Raw genomic sequence first — 21,769 nt, 5'->3', positions numbered from 1 at the left:
CCTGACTGGGAATGGAACTGGTGACCTTTCAGTGCCCAGGATATCACTCAATCAACTGAGCCACTGGGCCCAGGGCGATTGTTTTTTGTCTTTTAAAAGAACCAATGAGGTATATTTATAAATTTCAGATGTGTCTATTTCAAGGCAATGTCCATATTTATATTCTAGATATCCAGATAAAGACTCTTAACAATAATACCATGTGTTCCTAATAACTTTTTAAAAATTAGTATTTATCAACTTAAAGCGAATCAGATTGCAAGCAAACAAGACTATTAGATAGACTCACTTAATGGAAAGATAAAAAATAGAAGCCTCTGCTTATAAATATTGATGCTATAAAGAGATCAATTTTCTACTACACATGAAATTGAGACTCTTTTCAGCAAATCTCAGATAGAGGTGAAACCAGACAAAAAATTATCAGACCCATGTGTATTTCCTGAAAATGATCTTTTATTCCTTTTGCTAAAATCTAATCTTTACATATATTCGGGTTGATATATTGTGTTCTAGCTGCATCTCAAAGTCTTGAGTTTTTATCACCTGTTAATCCCAACTACCTCTCTTCTTGGTATTATATATTTTGCATCATGTAAATAACATGATGGAAAGAGATTATAAAAGTGACTGATAAGTGAATACCATTTCATAAATATCGATGTTCATGGTAGTATTTGATGTCTTCTCCTAGGAGTTTATTTACTATCATGATTCAGTTTTGTCTGTGAGATGACTCCCAAGTCTCCAGTGTAACTATTTCTCCTGTGGGCTTCATACCCACCTATCTGCTTTTTAATATCTCTACTTGGGTAGCATCTGAAATGCAAACAATCCAAAAGCTAACTAAATTAAACTCCCTAGCTACCTCCCAAACTCTCTCCCTCTCAATGCACGTCAAAAAGTAAATAAATAAAAATGATTTATTTATTTTACTTTACAACTCATGGTAAAATCAGAAATCCAGTTAATTATCAAATATAAGCTACTCTCTTCCCTGTTCATCTCTTTATTCTAAAAACACTCCTTCTTATTCCGGTACCCTAGTTCATATGGCCTTCCTTAGCCTCTCAGGTTACTTTAATAGTCTCCTAACACTGTGTTAGTATAACATAAGTAGTAATTATCAAGAAAGGGATGAATGAATATTTTTATGTAAAGTCATACTAACTGCCTCTATTTCATTTATCTTCTTGCTTGTCAGATAGCACTGTTCAAAATTGAATGTCATTATTCTGATACACCATGTTAGTAATAGACCTAAAGTAGTGGCAGTGATGGCTGCTTTCTTTATCAACTGTCCATAAACCATTCTTTCAAACATTTGTACCTTTTAGCTTATCTCTTCTTGCTTGAAGGATAAACTTCGCTTTCTCCTTAAAAAATCAGATCCTGCAGATCATTTTAACACTCTTGTTCTTCATGGACCTTATAGTTGAACAAGCCCAACTCAGGGGATGTGATATCAAGACTCAATTTCATTTTTGGCATACACTACCTCCTAAAATACATTCAGTAGGGACAATCCTTTTCTTATAACCAGATAAAAATTTGGGCAGCTCCAGTCATATTTTTCTAGCAGTAGAAAGTTCTTTATTTTCTTTCAAAGGCACTCACAGACTCAATTCAGTCATTGTAGTCCTATAAAATAACCAGAACTACAGATGTAACTGCAAGTTAAGTTCCTCCATGTGTCAACCACAGAGGAGGCACTGTACAGTGTCCTGGGACATTCTGATTTCTTTCTTTTCTTCTGCTGACTCATCTCATATTGTCACAATATGGTTTCACACACACTGAAGTGCCTAAGTTGTCAATGAAGGTGGTTTTGTTAGGGAAGCTAACTTTTAGCACTTCTGCCACATGGAAATATAGATATACATATCAGAAATACATTATGTGATAATAGGATTAGCAAGTTAATTTTTCTTCAACATATTGCCTTACAAGGTAGAGTGCCCATGCTGTAGAAAACTATCTAATTCTAATGTAGTGTTTTATCTGGAAACAGAGGATAATCTCTTAGCTAGGTAAGAGTAAGAGAGAAGGAAAATTAAGGCATATAAAGTCTAAGCATAAATCTAAGTGATGCCACAAAAGGCCTTCCTAAGATTATAACACTGTAACACCATGGTTTTACCGCTCGAGCACTTTTCTGTTTGCTTCCAGGTTTCTGCCTGAGTGAAGAATTGAAGAGATGTAATATTTATGTCTCTGGCCTGGTCTGCAGTCCTCTCTTGTTCCCATCCCTCCCTCCTCTAACCCGCAAGGCCGCGCATCCCTGCAGGCGCGCTGAGATCCCTTCTGCTCCCTCCGCGCGATCCATTTATAGGCTTAGACCATATCTCCGTTCACCCTCAGTCTTTCTGGAATGAATAGTGCTTATCACTGTCTTCATCCACAGCCCTCCTATTTCCTGCTTCATTCTCCCTGCTTTCCTTTATACCTTCAAGAGCTTTGCTATCTCTCTTCAGGTGTTTTGAACAGTGATAAACACGGTATCTCTCCCTGTCCTTTTGTGAGCTGCGGAGCAGGCAGAACATCCGAGCTGTCAGCGCCAAAGCAGCATTAGACAAAAGAAGAAATTGGGAACGGTGGACGTTGGTCAGGAGCTAGCCTGAAAAAGGAACTGTGCCAAATTTTTAATAAGAAAAAGATTAGGGAGAAGACTTCTGCAGGAAAAGCTGAGGACAGACAGGGGACAGTGAGGTGACCCAGAGATGTGTCCCCAGTGGAAGCAGCCACCTCTGGTGAGGCTGGAGAGAGAAGGGAGGAGACAGTGTTACCTGACTGGGAGCTAAGGACAGCTAGTGGGAGCTGGAAGCATGGTAGGCTGGCCCAGAAAAACTGGGGCTGTGGAGAGTGGGCCGTGAGATGAGACTGGAGCCAGTGTTTGCTGGGGAGGAGGAACTGCCAAGGCTTTTACCTTAGTCTTACGCTCCAGTCTTCTGCTGGGCCCCGTGACAGCCCAGATGGAAGGCTGGGTGAGAGACCACAGAGCAGACAAGGACAGAGGCTTACCGGAGAGCAAACGGCGTATGTGACAGGGAAAGGCATCACCAAGCACAATGTGTGATGGAGCCCCATTCTTTTGAAAGTGCACACTTAGATAAAAATAGATCAGCTAGGGAGAGAGATACAGAGAGAGGGAGAGAAAGAGAAAAGAAAAGAGGCTATCTCTGGAAAAAGGAATTAGAGGTAAATTTTATTTTATTATTTTTGTATTTTCCAAATTTTATAAATGAACATGAATTGTATTTTATGAAATATTTTTTAAAGATCAGTTCTGGCTGTTTTCCTTTATTTTTTTCAAATATAGTCTTTTAATGCTGATTTAATGAAGATTATTTTTGTTAGTGTCTGCGATTAACCACATCAAAGGCAATTTGAAAATCTGCATAGATGATATCTACTTATGCCTGTATACTATGTGCATATATAACCTATTCTAATCACTTAAAAATAATTTCTTTTATTGACGGGCTATGCTAATACAATCATTAAACTAGAGTGTGAACTGGTCCCACTTCAACATTAAATGGAATAAGTAAGAAACAGGTTCAGAGAAGCCGGCTACTCATGCTTTCAGAGTTAATTATCGCAGCCTGTGTCCCATGTGTTCTTTTTTTAGGCTGATGAGTGGAAACTAGAATATGAACCCCTCTTCATAACCCTTGGTCCCTTGTCTCTTCTACTTTAGTACTCTCTTTTACTTTCCCCTGACTTCCAGCACTGTATCTGACTTACACAGGGCACCGCAATAACAGCTTCTATTGCTGAGGTCTTAGAAAAAAGTATTTGAAAATCCTTCCTCTATAGTTTTTTACAAAATATTAACTATCCTAAGGGAAAAAAAGTTTAGCCTGAGTATAATTATACTGTAGTCTCATTTTAAACTTGTCAGCAATTTAAAATATACCAATATCTGCTCTCATAGTTGTTCCATATCTCAAATGCCCAGAAAAAAATGCATCCTCTGCAAACCCTGTCCCTGGGCTCCCTCATGCTCTGCCAGCATCACAGGAGGGCAGAGTTCACAGAGCGTCGTAAGTCACTCATACCTGGGGCCATGATTCTCAGACTTGAACGTGCACCAGAATCATCTGGGGAACAAGTTAAAAGTGCAGGTCCTTTGGCTCCAGTCCTATAAATAATGATGAAGAGGTCTGGGTGAGGTCTAAAGTATGTGCATGTTTATTAAGCACCAGAGAATGTTTTCCTACAGGGAATCTGTGAAGCACATTTTCTGAAACACTGAAGGTATTAGCCACAGAGTAGGTGCTCAGTGTAGTGCACATTCCACAGTCTCGCATCGCCCTCCTGCTGGGTACCAGGCGCCGGGACAGGGCCTGAGGCTGCAGAAGTATTCACACCTCGCGCCCCGGCTCTGGCACGCCCCGGTACTGTCTTTATCAAGGTCGAATAAGCCAACTAACTGCTCTTGCTTTCAACTCGGGGAATTAAAATCAGTGATTGTGGATAGAGCTGTTGCCAAGGAGCTCTCTCACCTTAGGATATTCCAGTTTCCTTGGTGATTAGCCAAGCATGAGCCAGACAGCCTTCATGCAGAAAGGAAATGCCCATGGTTTGGCATTTCATAACTTACCTTTTCTTTGTGGACCCTGGAAACGAGGTACCTTGCTGAATTGTAATTCACAGCCACAGTGAAAGTTTTATACTCCCTTTTTCATATATATAGCTAACACAATTTGTCTTTTAATTATATTTATTGCGGTGCCAGAGTGTTACAGCAAGTACTTCCAGAAAAGCAGCCCACTGCCATGTTCCCTGGTTTATATCGCACCCTTCATTTGGCATCTACACTGAAGCATTTAGATGAGTATTGCTCACTGCTGAAACATAAGCACATTGCTAAATTTCCTTTGGAGTCGTTTTATTGAATAGAATCATTCCAAAGGAAATCTTTGAATACATGACAGTTTCCTTAGGTTTGTATGAGGCTGCATGCATATAAATTTCTCCATTACATGCATGAGGCATGCTGTCAAGTACAGCAGGAATCCTATCATCCCGCCCTTAAGACCAAAGAAGCATAATGTAAAGACAGGGGGGAAAGGGGAGTATTTAAACTGGTCTCTATCTTTTGCGACTTTCATGTTTTTCTTCTTTCATCCCTGAAATAAAAAAGCAGCAAGAAAGGGAAGGGTAGGGCTGTGAGCAGAGCAGCTGTCCGGAATGACCTAGAAAGGCCTCTGCTTAAAACCTGCTTCCTGCTGCTCCAGCAGCTCCCGCTTTGTCCCTCACCCCCCAGTGGCTCAGCTGAGGGGACAGGCCTTTATCTATTCTCGTGATATCGCAGCCTGACCAAGATATAGGGGGTCTCTAGGATACACTGAGTTCCTCTTTGGTGGTTTCCCTTTTAGAGAAATGCCTCTGTCCATTCAGCTAGGCTCTGAGGTTCGCTTCCCTTTGCTTTGCCCAGGAACCCAGTGGCCCTGTCCCACTGTTTTGCAGCTTCCATGATTTCTTTTCTATGTAGTCATTGCCTCCCTGCCTCCTGGAAGCCACTGGTCTCAGTGAGATCCAGTGCTGAGGCTGACGAATGTGATATGCTTAGACTTTCGGGGAGACTTGCTTTATTTGGGAGCAATTCCTCTGTAAAGTAATGAATCAATTTGGACGGAGAGAATTGCAGTTATAGGATGAGAGTCTCCTTTTTGGATAAGCAGCCCACTTAGCAGCCTCAATATAGATGACACAGATGACTCCCTGAGTCCTTCTGAAGCCCATACTGTAAAAAAATTCTGAGAAGGCCTGAGAAGAAAGCACAGGTGAGCATTAGAAGCAGGTATGAGGGATATTATTAGAAAACTATACGCATTATGCAAAGCTAGGTTCTGACAAACTTTTCCACTTATCCTCAATATCACCAAATAAGCAAGAGATAGATGATAGATGATAGATAGATTGATAGGTAGGTAGGTAGGTAGGTAGATAGATAGATATGATAGATGATGATGATAGATAGATAGATAGATAGATAGATAGATAGATGATAGGTAGATAGATAGATAGATAGATAGATAGATAGATAGATAGATAGATAGATGATAGATAGATAGATAGATAGATAGATAGATGATAGATAGATAGATGATAGATAGATAGATAGATAGATGATAGATAGATAGATGATAGATAGATAGATGATAGATAGATAGATAGATAGATAGATAGATAGATAGATAGATAGATAGATAGATAGATAGATAGATAGATAGATGATAGAGGGAGAGAGGGAGGCTGAGAGACCGACCTACATTAGCTTCCAAGTTCTGTAGAGATGAAGTCTCAGCATCTTGACCCAGGATGCCTACCAGGCGGGACTCACTGAAGAGGAAGGCTGCCATGCAATGCTGGTGCTCCTTCCACTGCAGCTTGTTGCCTCCCAGAGAGCTGAGCCTTGGAAAAAAGACTTAACATTGGGAGCTGGAAAAGGTGGAAAGGAATTGCCTAAATGGAAAGGCAGGAGAGGAATTTTGGAGCAGAGTGGCAGAAAGTGAGGAGAAAAGTACAATGAAAAGCACCTAGAAATGTGCCATATACGGAAGGATTTTATTAGGTGAAGTGGGCATCTCTCCCTAGATAGTGAGGGTTTATCAGAGATTCAACATGGATGAGCTTTGACTTAGATTTTTGGTTTTCTACTCCCATATTTTTCTCAAATTTTACTTCAAGTTCTTGTGTTTATTCAGGACAAAAAGAAAGCATGAATTACCATAGTTCAGATTAAAATTTGTTCAGCTATGGCCACTTCATTTGCTGTAAATTTTTAAAATGAAAACAATAAAATAAACTTTTAGTGACATTTATTAAAATTATAGTTTTCCTTTTAGTGTGTATGATTTCAGATTTTAGTATTGTGCTAAAGTTTGAATTTGTACTGTGCCCCCCCACCCCACCTCCACTGTTGGGGGATGTCAGAGGAGGTCTAGTCGGGGATCACGACTTTCACCTCTGCCAGAGGTGACCTGGCCATAGCTCCTCTCTCCCCACACATAGTTGGTGGAGGTGGCTTAGTGAACAAAGAACCACATCAACTCCTTCCACCTGCTCACCCAGCAGCCAGAAAAGTGTGGCTAGAGTTCCAGCAGAGACCAAGGACCCCCGTGCCTGCACCTGCTCAGCAGTAATGAGAACCCCCCTTTCCTCCTTTTTTAAAAATATCTTTATTGTTGAAAGTATTACAGATGTCCCCTTTTCACCCCATTGACCCCCTCTGCCCTGCTCCCATCCCCTCCCCAGGCCTTCACCTCACTCTTGTCTGTGTCCGTGGCTTATGCCTATATGCATATGAGTTCTTTGGTTAATCTCTTCCCACTCCCACCCCCCATCTTCTCTTTGAAATCTCTCTGTCTGTTCCATGCTTCCATGTCTCTGGATCTGTTTTGTTCATCAGTTTATTTTGTTCATTAGATTCTACATGTCAGTGAGATCATGTGATAATTTTCCCCAATCAGAAAGAATATATGCACCACTATGTTTTTAGAAGCACTATTTATAATAGCTAAGATCTGGAAACAGCTCAGGCGCCCATCAGTAGATGAGTGGATAAAAAAGCTATGGTTCATTTACGCCATGGAATACTATGCAGCTGTAAAAAAAGATGTAACTCTTACCCTTTGAGACAGAATGGAGGAACCTGGAGTGTATTGTGCTAAGTGAAATAAGCCAGTGAGGGAATCCCCTCTTCTTTTATGTCAGAGGAGGCTTAGTGGGGAAGCTAGACTTCTCCCACCTTATGGTACCAGGCTGTGCCTCCCTTCTCCTGCTGAGTGGTATTAGAGGAAGCCAGCCAGAACAAAAGATTAAGTTGGAAACTTCAACAACCTCTTCTGGAAAAATGATAGAACATCATCCTAGGGAAGCAGCAGAAATATGGAAGAACTGAACATCATCATCAGCCAGCAGGATCTACTCCTTTATAGAACACTCAAACCAACAAAAGCAGAATATGCACTTTTTAAGTACCCACAGAACATTATCCAAAAAGACCTATGCTGGACCATAAATCAAAATTAAATAAACTCTAATTATACAGAGTGCAGATACCTACCACAGTGCAATCAAACTAGAAATCAGTAACAGAAAGATGACAAGAACATCACCAAATACTTGGAAACTAAGCATTACCCTTCTGTATAATCCATGGGTCAAAAAAAAGAAGTCTCAAAGGAATTTTTAAAAATCTGTTAGATTGAATGAAAATGAAAACACAAGGATCAAGTTTGTGAAACATGGCTAAAGCAGGCTGAGAGGAAAATTTATAGCACTAAGTGCATATATTAGCAAGTCCCAAATCATAATCTAAGCTCCCACCTTAAGAACTTAGAAAAAGGACAGCCAAGTAAACTGAAAGCAAGAAACAGAAGGCAGTCACAAAGAGTGGAAATCAATAGAATTTTAAAAAATAGAGAAAATCATTAAAACAAGGATCTGGTTCTTTTAAAATAACCATAAAAAATGACAAACCTCTAATAAAAATGATAAAGATAAAAGACACAAGTTGCTAATATCAGGAATAAAACAGGAAGTATTACTATGACTACAGACCCTGCAGACATCAAAAAGATCAAAAGGGGGTTACAACCAGCTGTTACATGTACACTTAATTTAGATGAAATATACCTGTTCCTCAAGAAAACCAATACCTCAATTTACCCAATGAACTATGTAATTTGAATAGCCCAATAGCCATCAAGGAAATGAATTTGTAACTTAACTAACTGGAAAAAGAAAGCTCCAGTCCCTGATGGTTTCACTAGAGATTTCCCCCAAATACTTAAAGGAAAATGAACACTAACTTTACATAATCTTTTATAGAAAAATGGAAGCTTCTGTTACCCTGATATCAAAATCAGAAAACGACAGTAAATACACAAAAGACTGTAAACTAAAGATTACTATCCATCTTGATGCAGCTGCAAAATACTTTTTTTAAAAAAATGTTTTTATTGATTTCAGAGAGAGGAAGGGAGAGAGAGAAAGACAGAAATATTAATGACTAGAGAGAATCATCGATCGGTTGCCTCCTGCAGGTCCCCCACCAGGATTGTGCCACAGCCCTGGCATGTTCCCTGACTGGGAATCCAAGCATGACCTCCCGGTTCATGGGTTGACCCTCAACCACAGAGCCACACTGGCTGTGCAGCGAAATACTTTTAAATATTATCAAATATAATTCAACGATATGTAAAAAGAATTATTCACCATGAATCATTCATTTTTTTCCTGGGGATGCAAAGCTGGTTAAATATTTGAAAATCAATCAAAGTAATCTACCATATTAACAGGCTAAAGAAGAAAAAATCACATAATCACATCAATTGATGTAGAAAAAGCCATTGATAAAATTTAACATCCATTCATGATTTAAAAAACACTCAGAAAATAATAGAAATAGAGGGAGTATCCTCAATTTGATAAAATTCTACAGTTAACATTATATTCAATAGTGAAAGAACGTTTTACTCATAAGATCAAAACAAGGCAAGAATGGCTGCTCTCAGTATTTTATTAAACATAGTGCTGAAAGGCATAGTGCTATAAGACAAGAAATGAAATAAAAGGCATATTGGAAAGGAAGAAAGAAATCTGTATTTGTAGATGACATGATTGTCCATGTGAAACATCCCAAGAAATCTACCAAAGGAAAAAAAAAAAAAGAAAAAACTCCTGGAACTGATAAATGAGCTCATCAAGGTCACAAGATACAATATAAACATAAAGTAATCAATTTTATTTCTATATACTACTGACAGTAAATTAAAAATATAACATTGATAATTGCTCATAAAAATGCAAATGGATGTAAATCTAACAAAACGTGTAGAAGATCTGTATGCTAAAAACCACAAAATGCTGATGAAAAAAATCAAAGATCCAAATAAGAGACGTGTCATGTTTATGGATTGGAAGACAACACATTAAATAGTCAATTTACTAATGATATAGTAATAGTTGTCCCCAAATTGCTACAGGGGTTTAATGTAATTCCTATCAAAATCATGTGAAATTTTGTTTAGATAAAAAGATATAGTGAATATTATTCTAAAATCTATATGGAAAGGTGAAGAATGAATAGTTAAAACAACTTTTAAAACGGGGAATGATGTGGGAGGAATTAGTCTACTTAATTTACAGTCGCTCTTTAAAGTTTCACCAATCAAGACAGAGGTGAAGGGATAGGCACATAGATCAGTGGAAGAGATTAAAGAATGGAGAAGTAGACTGATACAGATGTGTTCAACTGATTTTAGGGAGGTGAGTGTGCCCTCAAACTGGCAACATGGGTGATCCATGCAGTGATGTGAATGTCCTGAGTGTTCACCCCATTAATGTCAATATTCTGGTTGTGATGGTTTTGTAGGATGTTGCCATTGGAGGGAATTGGGTAGAGGGTCAATAGGATCTTTCTGTGTTATTTCTTACAACTGAATGTTCATCTACAATTATCTCAAATTTAAAACTTTAATTAAAAATATTTAAAGTTGCCCAGCCAGACGTGGCTCAGCGGTTGAGCGTCGACCTAGGATCCAGGAGATCGGGGTTCTATTCCTGGTCAGGGCACATGCCCGGGTTGCAGGCTAGGCAGCTGATCAATGACTCTCTCATCATTGATGTTTCTCTCTCTCTCTCTCTCTCTCTCTTTCTTCTCTCTGAAATCAATAAGGATATATTTTAAAAAAATAAATAAATATTTAAAGTTGATGAGAGCAGGTTATATATGTAACATAACAAATGGGCATGACTGGAAATTACTTATTTAGATTTTCAAATTGCCTTTAACAAGGCCAATATGAAAACTTGGATAGAAGAAATTATCATGGTTAAAAGACCAAATTTGAAATCAGATTGTATTTTATCTTTAAAATGAAAAAAAAATCCTCACATATGTGGGTGTCGTGTGCATCTATTTCTCAGATCCATCCACTAAAAACTACTAGAAACATTGACTAACCCGATAATAATGTGCTATTTTGCACCTTTAGGGTCCAGATGGTAGTCTCTGATTTCAATTCTCACTAAAATATGGGAGGGCTCCTTGAGGAAATACTTGATTCAAGATTTGGTATGAGGGGAGGAAAAAAACATTATTTGGGACCATGTGTTGACATTCCACTAATGCCAAATTTATGTAACATTTTCAGTCATTTGCATTATTATATTAATTATGATAAAATAACTAAGCTATTTGGGGTAGTATCTAATAATTGTGTTGAGCTTTCTTTTTTTTAAAAAAAAAAAATATCTTTATTGATTTCAGAGAGCAGAAGGGAGAGGGAGAGAGAGAAAATATCAATGATGAGAGAGTCATTGATTGGCTGCAACCCGCAACCAGGGCATGTGCCCTGACCAGGAATCGAACCCCGATCTCCTGGATCCTAGGTTGACACTCAACCGCAGAGCCATGCCCGGCTGGGCTGTGTTGAGCTTTCAATCAAATCCTGTCAATACTGATATCATCCATAACTTAAAATAGGGTCAGAAGCTCTTAAATTTGGAGGGCCCTTGCAGAATATTATTTAGCACATGAAGATAGACTCAGGGCCAAAGTAGTTTGTCTGTTACCACAAAAATAATTAGGTTCATTTGCTTCATGATTTATTAATTTTGTGCAAAATAAAATATTTACTAAACTCTATGCCCTCATGGAATGCTTTACTGTATGTATGTGTTAAATTTCTTTTTCTGTGGAACTTGGCCAGTTGGAATCTCCAAATAAGAAGTTCTGAACTTTAGTTTTAATGTAGACCTTCAGCTTTAAAAATATATATCCAAATACAACCAGGGTGCCATTAATGAGAGCTTTCCAAAGCACATGATCTTGTGATAATGAAAGACTTATTATCATAATCTTAAATTTAAAAGACCAACACAATGTTATGTTATATTTGGTCACAAGATAACAAAACCTTTTTTTGTTAATTTCACCAAATATTTATTGAATGTGTCCAGTGGACAAGTCATTTAGCTTGATACTCCAGGGAGACAGAGCTGAACACACCATCACATCCTCACTGCCCTCAAGGTACAGTCGGGATTTTACTGCAGGAATTAGGAATGGTCATCACAAAGCAGGGCCGTAGCAGGAACAAAGGCAAACAAGGACTGTTATTTAGAGAAAAATCACACAATTGCGTGTGTGTGTGTATGTGTGTGTGTATGTGTGTTTAATTCAGAATCATCAGATTCCCATGGGAAAATAGGTTAGAATAGATTAGAGCCCTGTGGAGGAGAGCTCTTCACTACGGGGTCAGCTCTGGGACATTAAATGACTTGCCCAGTCCACGTGGGTTCAACATGGCTGTGAAGGATGTTCTGGCTTCTCTTCCACGGTTTTCCTGAGCACTGCTGTCCCTACTGGAGAAAGGCATAGAGATAAGGCAAATCTCTAGATTAAGGTTGCTCAACCCCAACTCTGTGGACATTTGGGGCAGGTAATTCTTCACTGGGGAGCTGTGCAGTGCACTGTAGGATGTTTAGTAGCATTCCTGTCCACCCACAAACTCCCTCAGTTGTGGCAGGTGTCCCCTGGAGCCACCTTCACCCCTGGTTGACAATCACTACTCTAGATTATATAAACATTGTTCATGTTCAGTACTGTGTGATATGTAACAGAATACATAGTTCACATTTTAATATTGGTAAACCATGTTCTGGCACAAGGCCACACGGGATCATGATTTAAGAGTATCTGAAAGTTGTTTAGTTTTTTTGGCATTGCCTCAGCTCAGCCAGTCTTCTGATCCAAATTCATATTGGAAAGATCTGAGAAACTTCAAGACATCTTGGGATTTCTCTGCCATTTAGGTTCTTCTGACAACAAAGAATAACAACTCAGGAAGGCTTTATTGTAAGGGTGGCATGGCCAGGCACTGGAGTTTGAAAGTCATTTAGGAAGCAAGATTCGTTAGGGGTTATTTGGCCTTTTTTCCTACGTTCCTCTCAGTAGGCACATAGCCTCTGTCTCGTGGATTCTTTTTCTGTTTAGTCCCCTTTTGCTGCCAATGAGACAGTCCTCTGAGGACCGTCTAGCTGAAATTCCAAGAGTGGGGTGATTATTGCCTTTATTGATCTAAGCCCCGATACTGCCTCCTGGGTGATGCGGCGCAAAGAGGTGCCGTTCATTGGGCGGCTGCCTCCCTCGGTTCAGTACTGAGCCACCAGGGCCCAGGACAGCCTGTGACACCTGAGCGTGGTGCTGTGACTCAACATGTTTTCACGAGAGGCAGAAGCAGCTGTTGAAACTTATTGCTGATCTGACTTCTCAAGACCAGATTGGAGTTACACTTAGTTGGGATTGAGAGAGGCAGTGAAACCGTCTCTCTTCAGAGACCAGGTCTCCCAGGCCAGACTGGAACACCAGTAAAAGCAGACAGTGAAGTCATGTAAGTGTATTCATAAGTAAACTGTCCTTGAATAATCCAGAATTTATTGTTTCACATGTTTTCTTCACTTTAAAGACTTCAGGTTCATGGTGTAAATGATCCAAAAGGACTGTTTTAATAGAGAGACTGTTGAATGTATCAAACTGAAATCACACTTCTTATTCAAAGTGTCATGAAGTCTCTCTACTTGGTTTAGTGAGTTTTCTGTGCAGGTTAGAGTTCTCAAGAATAAAGGGACTACATGAATGTGAGTCACCACCCTTTTCACTTAAACTAGTGATCAGAGGAGGGCTTTGCAAATTAGAATAGGAGAGGTGTCCCTTGTTCAATGTGTAGAATGACAGCACACAGGCGAGCACTTTGAACCTACCCGTAACGTGAACTCCAAGACCTGAAGACGCTTCTTTTATGAAGTATTAAAAACCTCCCCTGAGTCCAGTTATTCTTTAAAGGAAATTATTCTATGATCATGTTTTATCATTAATAATTATGCTATTTTCTTTTACCCTAGGTAACGTATGAAATTGTTGGAGCAATTGAAAAAAATAAAGACTCTCTTTCACAGAATCTTCTATTCGTAATGAAAAGTAAGTTTTCCCCTCCTGTGGCTAAAATACCACACATTTCATAGTTCTCTGAACATTGTCCTATAAAATATGCCACCAGCCAAAGGATAATTGAAGTTCTTTTACATTCTAATGCCCAGAATCATAAAAAATGGATCTTTCCACACTATACATTGGTTACAATTTAATTTGGAGTCCAGTGGAATCCATAATTTAACTAAGCTTTTTAGCACATAGAGATTATAGCACACCTTTAACACTCTAGTGTTATGAATAAAGAAAAGCTCTTATGTGAAGACTAATGAAGACAAATAAGGCTTCCAAAGTTATTCAGGCCACAGCAGGGTGAATTCCATTACTTATGATGACTCTGAAACACACACAAGGGGTAGTTTATTCTTATGTATTTCATATAAAGAACTAATGATCACAAAGTAGAATGAGTGCAAAAATGTATATATGTACACATGCATATATGTATATATCAATATAAATTTATAGGTTCCATCTACTTTGTGAAACTTAGTGCTTTATATATGTATAGCTGTAATTCTATACTCTACATAAAACTATGTACTGCATTTATGTATAGTGTAATTATATATATGCCAATATGTATAATTCTATCTCCTCTGGTAGTTATTTTCTTAATAGCTTAATTGCAGTTCTGCAGTGATTCACATTTTGCTAATAACCTTTTCAATGAATTAAAACATAGCATCTTTTGTGCTTTAAGTTGCTCTAAATGAGATAGAGTCATTTATCTTTCCTGGGGAAAGAAGCATATAAGAGTCTTTTGTAAAATAGGTGGATGCCTTTGAGCTGGAAGTAGGACATCATATCACTTCTGGTTTGAGGAACATATTTACCTTAAATCAAACAGCAGTTACAATATATTGTTTTTCACTAGGAATTACTCTGTTTGCCTCTTAGAACTTAGGGTTTTTGTAAGTTATCTTAGAGGCTGAGGCTAATGATAAAAATATGGACTTGTAATAATATTGCATAGCAGGAAAATTTTGAAATAATTGATTCTATTCTTTATCATTGGAAAAGTCTTCTAGTTTTCAATGATTTGAACTTTCATTTATAAGATACTTGCATTTAACCCATACAGTTTATCAAGATCTAATATACAGCATGTTTTTCAGTTGGTGCAATGATATTTTCTTTAGTTTTTTATTTTATAATAATAGAATATATATTTAGAATGAGATGATGGCAAGTGACATTGCAATTCTCCTAATTTTAATAGCATCCCAATAATTTAAAGTCATTATTTTATATAAGCTTGCTAACAAGTTGCAAGAGAAAAACTAGTGTCTTTTGTTTTATTCTAAACACATGCTACAGGCACATTGAGGAAGAAGACAGAATTTACCGAGTACCCTTAGATGTTTATGCATTATGGCAACATTTCCTTTAAAGGGTCAGAGAATAAATACTTTAGGCTTTGCAAATTGTAAGGTCTCTATTGCAACTACTGAACTCTGTTGTTAGGAGGAGAAAGCAGCCCTAGACAATACAAATGGACATGGCTGTGTTCCAATAAAACTTTATTGATCAAACGCCCATGAGTCATAGTTGCATACCCATTCCATCATATGAACAAATGATTCATGGTTGTTATAGTATTTTAGGAATCTGTGGAATCTTTTAACATGGTGCTCTATTTATCTGTGGTTCCTTCCATACATAGACTTGTAATAAATATAAATAATTTTATTTATTTAAATGGTCCATGGTATTGTATATTTATTAACTTTATTATGAAATAATTTTAAATTTAAGGAAAGTTACAAAATTAGTACAAAGAACTTCCATATATCCTAATCTGAGTTATTTTTTTTCATTCCCTTCTTTTATCCTTCCTTCCTTCCCCCCTTCCTCCCTTCCTCCCTTCCCCCCTTCCTCCCTTCCTTCCTTCCTCCCTCCCTCCCTCCCTCCCTCCCTCCCTCCCTCCCTCCCTCCCTTCCTCCCCTTCCCTTCCCTTCCCTTCCCTTCCCTTCCCTTCCCTTCCCTTCCCTTCCCTTCCCTTCCCTTCCCTTCCCTTCCCTTCCCTTCCCTTCCCTTCCCTTCCCTTCCCTTCCCTTCCCTTCCCTTCCCTTCCCTTCCCTTCCCTTCCCTTCCCTTCCCTTCCCTTCCCTTCCCTTCCCTTCCCTTCCCTTCCCTTCCCTTCCCTTCCCTTCCCTTCCCTTCCCTTCCCTTCCCTTCCCTTCCCTTCCCTTCCCTTCCCTTCCCTTCCCTTCCCTTCCCTTCCCTTCCCTTCCCTTCCCTTCCCTTCCCTTCCCTTCCCTTCCCTTCCCTTCCCTTCCCTTCCCTTCCCTTCCCTTCCCTTCCCTTCCCTTCCCTTCCCTTCCCTTCCCTTCCCTTCCCTTCCCTTCCCTTCCCTTCCCTTCCCTTCCCTTCCCTTCCCTTCCCTTCCCTTCCCTTCCCTTCCCTTCCCTTCCCTTCCCTTCCCTTCCCTTCCCTTCCTCTGTGTGTGTGTGTGTGTGTGTGTGTGTATATATATATGTATATATATATGTATATATATATATATATATTTGAACCATTTGCAAATATGTCACATGCATCTTTATGCCTAAATATTCTGGTATGTATCTTAAGATCAAGGACATTATCTTATATAACATCAGTAAATCATCAGAATAAGTAACATCGATACAATAATAATAATGTCTAATCATGTGTCTCTATAAATCTTTACCTGTTAACCTTAATCACTTTTGTAAGGTGGCATCTTTCAGGTTTTTTAAATTGAAAGTCACTGTTTTTTCTTTGATAAGTAATTTGTAAGGAAGTACTTTGGTACAATGTAAATATTCTCATCCTCATCAAACGTTCACCTGTTAGTTTTGCAGAAATGAATGATTCTTACCTAAATTAATGATTTCTCTATAGTTGCAAGATGGTGATTTTCTAACCCACTTTTTTCATCCACAGTGAATCTTACTATAAGAAGGCTCCTTTCTGATTAATTAGTTAATTTTCAGTATGGGTTCATAAATTCTTTTTGGTTTTTTACTTGTCTCTTTCAAAAAAATTATTGATGTAATATTGGTTGATAGCATTATATAAATTTCAGGTGTACAACATAATTTGGTATTCGTATACTCTGTTGTGTGCTCACCACCAAAAGTCTAGTTTCTTCTTGACCCCCTTATTTTACTCAGTGAATCATAATCCATTACTATCATTATTTTGATGCTGAAATTGCCAGGATGTGGCCAGTGAGAACCCCTTCAAGCTAGCTCCTATGTCCTTTTGACAGGTTCTCATAATCTTTTTAAAGCACTTCCTTGCATTTTGACCTTCCAAGATGTTCTAGGATTGTCTCCCTTGCCTCAGATCTACAATCAGCCATGTGTCCAAAAAGCCTTGATTTACTTTAGAGTAGAATAGTGTTATTAAACACGAAGGTATGGGGGCTTGGCTAGCTCATTTCTACTGTGGTGTCATGGCTTTTTGGCCCTTTTGGAACTACAAAACTTAAGATATAGATGTAGAAAATATATAGATACAGAAAATGTATAGATATGTAGCTATGTATTAAAAGTCATGAATATATGCAGTTACTTCTAATTTGAATCCAGCACCACAGTTCTCCCTGGTTTCCTGTTTATTTACTCATATAGTGACTTTGTATTGAATGCATTGCTAAAAAATATGTTAGCCTGGACAAGCAAAATAATCTAGGTGTAGAAAAGGTAAACTGCTTTGTGACTAAACATTGCTGTCTGTTGAGCTGAGCATGATCCTCAATGACTGATGCACATTATTTCACATTTAAATTTTGTGGTAATCCTCAAAGTAGGTATGGGCATGGTCATTTTAAAGAAAAGGAAACAAAAGCATAAAATCCTGTCTACATATAGTTATAAGTAACACAGAGGAAGTGCCTTCTAGATCCTTAAGCACCCCATACAGTTTTCACTATGCTATTTAAATTCATAATCAAAAATCTTTTTGTCGTTGCTCCAGTTTCTTTCTGAAGTGTCAAGAAAGGAATACGGGCCCAGAATTACTAGGATTTATATAACAGAACATCTAATATATATCAGGATGCTTTTTACCTTTGCAGCTTAACAGGATCAGTTTTTACCTAAAAACTGATATAACCAAATGGGATAGGGTCTCCCATAGGTATTTTTTTTAATTTTATTTTTCAATTACAGTTTACATGCAATATTATTTTTTATTGGTTTCAGGTGTACTGCATAGTGGTTAGATAATCATATATTTTACAAAGTGTTCTCCCCGATACTTCTAGTACCCACCTGGCACCACACATAGTTATTACAGTTTTATTGACTATATTCCCTATTTATATGTGACTCTAAAGAACAAAATAAAACAAAATTGAAACAGATTCATAGACACAGAGAACAGACGGATGGTTGCCACAGGGGAGGGGTTTTGATGAACTGGGTGAAAAAGTTGAAGGGACTGAGAAATACAGATTAGTAGTTACCAAAAAGTCCCATAGGTATTTACATACAGCCCTGAGCAGCTTAGATCCTTGGAAGACATGTTCCTGGGTAGTTATTTTCCTGGGATGAGAGTTGCTGACAGAATCCATGCCTTCATGACTTGGACAAGTGCACTAAACCCCTGAGGATCGATGAGCTAAGGCTCTGTTCAGACAGCGAGGAGAGTAGTAAGGACAGAGCGAAGGGACAAGGCTCAGGGGCGGGATGGCAAAACGTGGAACCAGGACTCCCGGCCACGGGCAAGGACTGTTAAAATTTATCAAATGGTATCATTTACAGTGGGGAAAATTAAATAGAAGCAAAGGGAAAGATAGAGTCTTTAATTACATTTTCCACTTTGAATGTTTTAGTGATTGAAGAGTAAGTTTAATGAAAATAACAATTTTAATGCCACCTTACAATATTCATTTATTTATTTCCTAGCTAGTGAAAATGTCGTGATCAATCATTTGTTCCAGTCGAAACTGTCACAAACAGGATCCCTTCTATCTTCCTATCCTTCTTTTAAATTCAGAGGACATAAATCTGCCCTGCTCAATAAGAAAATGACAGCTTCTTCAATTATCGGGAAAAACAGGAATTATCTAGAACTTAGTAAGGTAGGAATTTTTGTGATTCTTCTTTGGTTGTTTTTAAGTTTGCTTAGAACATTTGCTTCTTTTTCAGAAGGCACAATTATGAGTACTAATGGAAAGAATTGATATTTTAATTTTTAAGAATTAGAGGGGAGGATGCCTACCTGAAGTATAACCGTCAGAAAGAAGCAACAGTGTAGGAAAGTACTTTACAGTGAAAATTCAAGAGCAAATACAGTATTTAGTAATTGTGTTGTCTGTGCAACACCCTGCTTGTGTTTCATCTCTGTGACTGTGTTTGTGATGAGTGGGAAGTAGCCTCAGGGACAGCAGGCTTAGAGGGAGTTGACGTAGCTCCCTTACTCTGTTGACATTAATTACTCCAGAGGTTTTAGGTCTCTGAACAATAAATTGTAGTTTCTCACAGACACAGTGTGTTTTTCAGGTGTTAGAGTGTTTTCACTGTGTATTTTCTAGACCTTTAACTTATTTCTTTATTGTACTATTTTTTAATGTGTATCTGTCCCACCCAAGAATGGTTGGACTTACAACCTAATGCTTCTAACTATTTGTGAAATAGAACTAAAAATTCAGTACAGAGTATTTTCAAACTGAAATGTTTGAAGTTTAAAATTCAGTGTAGCACATTCTGTTTTGCTTGCCTCTACCAAAACCATAAAAGATGAGAAATGTGATTGGGAAGGTGTCCAGGACAATCATTTTTAGATATTCAGTTGTAGCTTGCTGGAATGCATTTTAGCTTACCAATTAAAATGAAAGCATAATTAAAAGCAGCTCTATTTTAGAAGAGTGGCAAAAATGTGTATAACATATTAGGAATAAGTCAGACTCCCCCCCCCCCCCCCATGCGTTTGTTTAGCTCTTAGGCCCCAGACTTAGGGACCCTTTCATAGAGTTGCTGCAGCTCTGTATGATCATAGGAATTCAGTCTCACTGAGTACAAAATGGCACCTTTTACATAAAAAAGACAAAGGGTTACCCTTTGCAAGGAAGATCTCTATCCCTGAGGGTTTCGCTCAACCTTCTGGCCCTTTCTTTCTCAATCATCCTGGAAATCGAGAGCAAGAAATCACCACACACCTCTAAACTGTAATTTTTAACCTTAATTATTAAACATTACCAGGCATAGATGCCATTAGTCTTTTCCCTAAAGGACTGCAGAAGAGAGATAATTCACAGTAGTTCCTCCATCCAGAAAGGGAAATTGAGTGTTCAATTTCAAAGGATAGAGATTTATTTATTATGATTATACCTTAAGTGTTCCATCTCTCACTTCTGTTCTAACTGCCCTCATCTCTCCATGTCCATCCCTGTGAGCGGCAGGGTAGGGTCTACCCAGCCTTTAACTGAGCATACACTGGGCTCTGTGTTTGTAGAAAAAGGTTGATCCTGGACCAGTCGCTTCATTTTACAGTCCCTTGTCAGTGCTAATTAATCATTTCTCTTTGACAGTTCATCTTAATGGAAGGAAAAGAGCTATTTCCATGGTAGCAATAGCACCAAATTGACAGGAGTGTTGTATCAGAATTTTTTCTTCTGTAAAGATCTTTCTATTTTAAGATAAATTATTTGGGATCACTAGATGTGTTGGCCTAAGTCTGTGTGATGTTGTGACCTGTAAAGGTACATTAGTGGCCGAGATTCCTTTTAACCCATGGTGGAATTTACTTAATTACCTTCTGCCCTTTATTTTTTCATTTCCCCTGGCTTCATTTTAACTGACTTTTTAATCTCCATTATCATTTAATCTTTGCTATATGTGATTTTTTTTTCTTTTTCTTTTAAGAGGTGTATATAATTACTTATCAAAGAAAACATTGTCATTTTTCACAGCCGGGTAAAATTTTAGTAGTTTTTTCAAAAGGAAGAAGAAAAGGAAGGGTAAGGGGAAAAGCAGGTAAGAAACAAATGAATCATAGTCAATCTTAAGGGAAAAACCAATCATTGTTTAGACATCAAATCTCTGTAACATAAAATAGTGTTCTTTTGCCCTAGAGTCAGCTACATGGTGTGATAAATGTGGACAGGTAGTAACACAACCAGTAAAAATACCAGCGTGAGTTTACTGTACCACCAAGTGAAGTCTGGATCTATATTTACTTTCAGATTGAAGTGGGTGCGGGATGGTGACAGCCACGCCCTTGAGAGGTGGGCAGTGATGGGTGTTATTTTACACGTAGGTGTCCATTTCCCCACTTTATGGCCGCATTAGAGAAAATCATTGGGTACTGGTTTTTGCAGACTGTTTTAAATCTATATCTGCCTGTAAGGGAATTTGCATGGATGAGAGAGTTAATTTTTTTCTTCTAAATGGAATTTAGTAAACTAAATTTCCTCATTCGTTCTTTTTGTTTTCTTTACAGCTATTAAAAAAGAAAGGAACTTCTACATTTCTTCAAAGACTGGAACGAGGAGGTCTCGTAACTATTGCCTCTCAACTCAGGGTCAGTGATGTTTTTCTGATTCTAAAACCTAAATTTTGATTATGTCAACTGTAGAGAGTTTACGTCGAGCCTTTCCCCATTTTGGCCCACTCGAGCACCTTCGGGGAAAGAAGCACACACACACACACACACACACACACACAGCGAGTGAAGGCATAATTTTAAAAGTCATGATTAAAGATAAAGGTTTTCATTTAAAAACTGCTTTATATTTTTAGTCGGTGTGTTCTTTGGAGAATCAGTTTGGTTTTACTTCTC

At 38.2% G+C, this 21,769-nt stretch overlaps 1 protein-coding gene across 1 annotated transcript in view; it reads left to right on the top strand.

The window, feature by feature from the left end:
• The window catches only part of MYO16 (myosin XVI), a 385,194-nt gene that overhangs the window by 226,135 nt on the left and 137,290 nt on the right, over positions 1 to 21,769 (top strand). The window contains exons 24-26 of the mRNA XM_087814233.1: positions 13,924 to 13,999; positions 18,895 to 19,070; positions 21,431 to 21,511. Coding sequence (XP_087670359.1) covers positions 13,924 to 13,999; positions 18,895 to 19,070; positions 21,431 to 21,511 — 333 coding nt within the window. The remainder of the gene's footprint in view (positions 1 to 13,923; positions 14,000 to 18,894; positions 19,071 to 21,430; positions 21,512 to 21,769) is intronic.

Source organism: Miniopterus natalensis, chromosome 2, assembly GCF_054644295.1.
Source record: "Miniopterus natalensis isolate mMinNat1 chromosome 2, mMinNat1.hap1, whole genome shotgun sequence".
Classification (NCBI taxonomy): domain Eukaryota; kingdom Metazoa; phylum Chordata; class Mammalia; order Chiroptera; family Miniopteridae; genus Miniopterus; species Miniopterus natalensis.
The sequence above is the reverse complement of the archived record's forward strand: the minus strand, read 5'-3'. Positions and strand labels throughout refer to the sequence as shown.